At 41.9% G+C, this 6,567-nt stretch overlaps 1 protein-coding gene across 1 annotated transcript; it reads left to right on the top strand.

Moving 5' to 3' along the window:
• The first annotated feature begins 778 nt into the window (after positions 1-778).
• LOC149145642 (uncharacterized) lies at positions 779-1,738 on the top strand. Its single transcript, XM_089452515.1, has one exon. The coding sequence runs from the start codon at positions 779-781 to the stop codon at positions 1,736-1,738; it is 960 nt and encodes a 319-aa protein (XP_089308641.1).
• Positions 1,739-6,567: the final 4,829 nt, after the last annotated feature.

Here is a 6,567-nt window from a genome sequence, read left to right on the forward strand (position 1 = left end):
CACAGCCCCCTCTAGACCCTCCTTTAAACAGAATCACCAGGAGCTCTTCCAAAGATCATGGAGGATCGAGTGATACTTATAAGAAGCCTGGTCCGGGCAGGAAATCCGCCAAGCAGCATCAGGACGAGAACGCGCAGAAAGATATAGCTATGGGAACTCAGACACCCATAGAATCTTTCATCCTGGGTCAGCATGACAAAGATACAGACAACAAGGAACAAGGGGGGCGAGCACCACCCCGGATATCACATTTGCAATGATAAAAATCCTGTCTTGGAACAGCAGGGGATTTGGGCACCCCTCCAAGATAGTAGCCCTTAGAGATCTCATACATCACGAGAAGCCTAGAATTATTTTGCTGCAAGAAACAAAGCAAGGTCAGCAGGAAATGAACGGTATTATTGAACAACATAAACAGTTTAAAGGAAGCATTAGTGAAGCAAGAGGAGCTTCAGGAGGTATAGCCACTATGTGGAATCATAGCATATGGAACTGCAATTCGGAAACCATCAACCAACACTAGATCAAAACAGTCTTGGAAAACAAAGAAGATAAGCAAACTGTAATTATTTACAATATCTATGTGCCCAACCATTACAGAGACAAGGATTGTTGTTGGCGCGATCTAAAGTCCAATATTGACGAAGAAGGGAGCTCTAACATTATTTTGGGAGGCGATCTCAATCTTATCCTCCACGCCAATGAAAAGAGAGGCGGCAGTTTCATTTCTGACCCCTACAGAATCCATTTGGAAAACATCATGCAAGAATATGAGCTAATGGACATTGTACCCAAAAATCGGAGATACACATGGAGCAATCGCAGGATTGGCGCAGGCAACATTATGGAGCGATTAGACAGAATTTTAATCAACGTTTCGCTGCTTTCCATGTTTTCGGTTGGATACGCCAGCATTTTGACATGCCCTGTCTCAGACCATTTTCCTATTATGCTCACGCTGGAAAATCATAGCAATTCTGGGCCTATACCCTTCAGGTATAACTCTCTTTGGAATGACAAACCAGCGGTAGCTGAAATTGTTCTCAGTACCTGGAGTCAGCATGTCGAAGGGTCCCCTAGATTCATCTGGGAGTCCAAATTAAAAAGAACCAAACAAGCAATTAAAGAATGGGCCAAAACAAGCTACAAAGAACCTGAAGAGGAAAAAAAGGAGCTTAAAAATAATCTCAATAGCACGCAAAGAGCGATAGAAGAGTTTGGGCTCACCCAAGAAAGCAAACAACAAGAAAATGACCTTTATTCACAACTGTGCCGAGTTAAAAGAGCAGAGGAATTAAAATGGAGGCTAAAATCGAGGCAATTGTGGCTGCAGGGAGGAGACAGAAACACAACTTTTTTTCATAAACAAACAACTGCTAGAAAGATAAGGAACAGTGTAAGCTCCATTATAGATGCTGAAGGAAACAAGCAAGAAAACCAGGATGCCATTCGAAGGACAGCAACAGAGCATTTTCGAGACCTTCTAACAGAAACCAAAGATCAGGAGGATTATACCGAGCTATTACAACATCTGCCTGTGGGGATAAGCAAACAAATAAATGACAATTTAACCAAAGAGATTGATGAGGAACAAGTCAGTAGATCGGTATGGGCTCTTCAACCTGATAAAGCCCCAGGTCCTGATGGCTTCCCCATATGTTTCTATCAAAAATTCTGGGGAATCATAAAAAAAGATCTGATAAAAATGTTAAAGTGGACCCACGAAAGTGAAAAGTAGGGGGATACACCAATGCCACTCATCTGGCCCTCGTACCCAAAGAAAACCGGCCCTCTTCATTTGCCAGCTTCCGCCAAATATTCCTTTGTAATTCTTCCTACAAAATTCTGTCCAAAGTCATCGCCTCCCGTCTCAATGCCTTTCTCCCATCCCTCATCTCTGAAAACCAAGGGGGTTTTTTAGCAAATCAACATATAACTAACTCCTTTCTTCTAGTACAAGAAGCCATTCATTCGAGCCAGTCCAGGAATGAGAAAGGATTTGTTCTCAAACTGGATTTGGCCAATGCTTTTGATAGAGTGAGGCACTCCTTTCTCTTTGTCGTCCTGAAGAAGATGGGATTTGACGCAGGCTTTCTGAACCTCATCAAAGCATGTATTACCGGACCATGGATCACCCCTCTCGTTAATGGTAGACCAGGTGAAGCTTTCCAATCCACCCGAGGTCTAAGACAAGGCTGCCCCCTCTCACCTTATCTTTTCATTCTGATGGCTGAATCATTTAGCAAAACGCTGGACTTCCATCGGAGAGTTGGCCTCATAACAGGAATAAAATTTGGGAATGGAGTCAAGAATATAAATCATTCGCAATTTGCAAATGACACCCTGCTAATTGGGGGGGCTTCCATCACAATAGCTAGGTGCTTCAAAGTCCTTCTGGACAAATTCATGGATTACTCTGGTGGCCTGGTTAATCAGCAAAAAAGTTGTATTTACGGTTGGAACACATCAGCGCAGGTCCTCCACAATATAGCAGCAACATTTGGGGTCTCATGCAACTATGACTGGACTCATTTTTCATATCTGGGCATTCCTGTAAGCGCAGGGCCCTTGAGGGCAGAAGTTTGGGACACTATAATCGATAAGATGAAAAGGAAAGTCCAGCAGTGGGGCTCAATATGGCTGAATCCAGCTGGCCGCCTCATCCTTCTCAAATCTGGTATATCCTCTTTGCCTTTATACCATTTCACTCTTCTTCAAGCCCCTGCCTCCTTCCACCACAAAATGGAAGGCATCCTTCGACATTTCTTGTGGCAAGGAGGGAAACAGGACAAAAAGAAATTTAATTTGATCAGATGGACGCAAGTAATTCAGCCCCAGGATCGAGGTGGTCTTGGCATCAGATCTCCCAGATTTCTCAACTTAGCTTTCGGAGGCAAAATTGTTTGGAGACTCATAACTGGTCTTCCTGCATGGTGGAAAAGGGTCCTAGAAATTAAATATTTAAATTTTCCAAGGCAACAGCTCCTCGATCAAGACATCCCCAACAGAGACTCCACCAAAATCTGGCGCTTATGCAAAAAAGCAATTCCTATAATTGCCCAAAATACCTCCAAAATTCCTAAGGGAGGAGCAAGCATCAACATTGGAGCGGACAAAATCATGGGACAACAACCTATCAATACGCAAGCAGGAGTCAACCCCATCCTCTCATTTTTTGAAAGAGCTGGTATTCACCATTTGGATCAGATCTCTCAGTGGGATCCTTCAACCCTTCTATGGTCTGGATGGTCCTTCCCTGTTATACCCAATAATCTCAAAATCAGTTTGTCAGCCCTTCAGTCCCACCTGCATAGCATAGCCCCTGTAAAAAAAAATGATTTAGATGGATTCAGATGGGACCCTTCCGGATCTCTATATACCATTAAGGCTGCTCACCAATCCCTCTGCAGCAGCAATCATCCGATGCCAATCTGGAATCATTGGAAGGCTGTTTGGAAGTCTGAGGCCCTTCCAAAAATCAATTTTTTATATGGACTCTTCTTAAAGGCAAGACTCTCACCGCTGAAAATCTGCAAAGGCGTGGTATCATCGGCCCTTCTCGCTGTCCCAATTGCTTGGCTGCTGAGGAAACCATCCACCACCTTTTTATTGGCTGCCCCTTTGCTACTGAATGTTGGGGAAACTTGTCTCAGAACAACCAGACTCCATGGACCAGCCAAATTACCATAGGAGAAATTTTGCACAAATGGAAAAAGAATTTCCCCTGGCAGAGAAGGAAGAACAACATAGCGAAGAGGGTTTGGGACCTTCTCCCTTATACCATGTTATGGAATATTTGGTTGGCTCGCAATCGAAAAGTTTTTAAGGACAAGGGATCGAATACTAGAAGTCTCTGCAGCAAAGCAAGGGGTCTCGCCCTTGAAACCATATCAGCCAAAAATCAGAGGGGAATAGACATCACCGAGCTCAGTGTGGAAGAACGAAGTTTCATTGGTCATTTGTTGGACAAAAACAACAGCAGGCACACAGGTAGCATAGCTAGCAACAGGCAAAACACTGTCCCTCAGAACTGGAAAATAAGACTCAAAGAAAATGAGTTTGCTGCTTGGATCCAAAATTCCAAAAGGTACAGTCTTTTTTTATGAAGCTTCAAAGTCAAATCCAAGGGTTGCAGGGGCTGGAGGAGTGATCCTTGATGAAAATGGAGAAATTGTTTTATCATATGAATGGGGTCTTGGACACATCTCCAACAACAGGGCAGAAGCCCTGGCCCTATATCAGGGACTTCTTCAGCTTGGGAAGCTTGGCACCGATGCAGCCTCCATCTTTGGAGATTCAGCAGTGGTCATTAGTTCAATGGTCCAGAAGAGAGACCCCCTCAATGTGTGCCTCCAGCAGACTTTAAGCCGCTGTCAAAGCCTAGCTCACCATATGAAAGATCTGCGCTTCCATCATGTTTTGCGCAGCTTAAACAAAGATGCAGATAAACAGGCCAATAAGGCGTGCGCCAGACCTCAGGGTTGTTTAGTTTGCAACGGAGTGGAGACTTATCACCATTGCCATGACTGTTTACAACTTTTCTCTCAATCAGCTTTGCAGTAAACCTATAAGTTCAGACATAGTGGAAGGATCGAAGAATTATAACTCTCTCATTGTGACTAAGATAGACAAAGGGGTCTGGCGCATTCAGAAAATTCATGTGCACGAGACTTCAGCTAGGTGGTCGCTCCTCCTTCAAACCTCCTCGCTCCTGCATCCCCGTTTCAGTCCCTTCTCTTCCATAAGCCCACCTCTCTCCCTTTCTGCTCAATTGAACGCTCGGTCATGTGGACCTGTATATGTCTCCTGTCTCAGATTCCCCTTCCCCTGGATGCTTTCGGGCACCCCTCCCTCATGGATCCTCTATCCGGGTAGCATACCTCAATTACAGTGCTCCAAGAACAGCGTTCCCACGACAGCGTACCAGGATCGAGCCTCAGACCCCTCAGGATTTGTCCTCTTCTCCCTCTTTGTCGCAGGTCAGCCAGGCTCTATAAATAGGCAATCATGCTTCTCCTCAATTTTGGCGCAGATCATCAGGCGTTTCAGTTTGGCAAATCAGGCTTCTCCTCAATTATCATAGTCAGGCATATCAATCACCTTAATATTGAGTGAAAATGTTCTGCAAATGTTGCCTTTTAGTTTTTCAATTTGTCCGGATATACCCCAGTTTAGCTTTCATCTCAAAGCCTAAGTGGCCGGAACCTGGAGGATCCTGTTGTAAATCCTTCACTCCTAGCAACACTCGGCGAATAATCATGTACTACAGAAGAGCAGTCTCCATCTTCTCCTTTTTTTCGAAACGTAATATAGCAACTGATGATGTTAAAAAAAAAAATATATATATATATATATATATATATGAGTAGGTGTTTATTAAGAATTCTTTATATTATTTTTATATGTATATTATATATTTAATCGTTATTATTAGTTTTAATCTTTCGTTATATAGATATATATATATATATATATATATATATTGATGAAGTAAAAAATGAATTGAATATTATTAACCCTAATATACAATTTTATATTAATATTAATTTTTTTACATAGTGATTTATATAGATATTGTTATTATATATATACAATTTAACATTAATATTTTATATATATATATATATATATATATATATATATATATATATATATATATATATATTTTACAGAAACGGGTAGTGGATATATTAGAAACTTGGCCTTAATGCCAAAGAGCAGATTACAAAAGGTGAGTCTAAGTCCAGAAATGCCGAACAACCTTGCAAGACCGTGACAAATATGTTTAGCTCACATCTCTTTTTTGCTGCTACTATGCGGTCAATTTTAGAGATTTTCCCAAGCTTTTGGATACAAACAAACTGATTTAACAGAAGGCAATAAAACATGACAATTTTCTAAATTAAGGAATTGGTTCCCATATTTCCTGTCCACCTCTAAGTAGGGCACCAGCCGAAAGAAGGGCTGCTTTGTTAGCTTCAGTGTCTGCCTCCTTATTATTGGCTCTCAACACATGATAGAAATTCAAGTTCTGGAAAGAATCTCCAAGGTCTGAAATTCTGTGAATCAGCCTTGCTAGCCTTAGGTCCATTGGCTTAGAATGAGTCACCATAGTGTTAATAATAACTTGAGAGTCTCCAATAACATTAGCCTCCCTGATGTTCAACACTTACAAAATTCCGAGTCCTTGAAAAAGAGCCAAAGCCTCAACTTGAATGCTGGAAGCAATGCCCAAACCTCAGGCGAAACTGTGGATCCTAAAACTAGCTAGATTCAATAGAACTCCTCCAGCACCTCTCTACCAGGATTTCCCTTTGCAGCCCCATAAAAAAATAGAGAGTGCCTCTGTTGGTTTGCAATCCATCCCTGGAACTCTTTTGCTGTAGCCCTTATTTGCCAATGTTTTGAGAGGGAGATACTCTTTGACAATTTTTGGAACTGAAGATCAAGAGAAGATCCCCAATTTTTATCTTGTTGGGTGAGATTTAAATAATCTTTTTGGTCTCTCAGGCACTCTTTTAACTGGCATTTAATTTTAACTACCACTAGCTTGACATCCTATTCGCA

The sequence above is a fragment of the Pinus tabuliformis genome, chromosome X (genome assembly GCF_031772625.1).
Source record: "Pinus tabuliformis cultivar Carrire ecotype Pingquan chromosome X, CPIR1, whole genome shotgun sequence".
Lineage (NCBI taxonomy): Eukaryota > Viridiplantae > Streptophyta > Pinopsida > Pinales > Pinaceae > Pinus > Pinus tabuliformis.

Excerpts from the sequence above, each read along its gene's own strand:
- LOC149145642 (XM_089452515.1), top strand. The coding sequence starts at position 779 with ATGGACATTGTACCCAAAAATCGGAGATACACATGGAGCAATCGCAGG.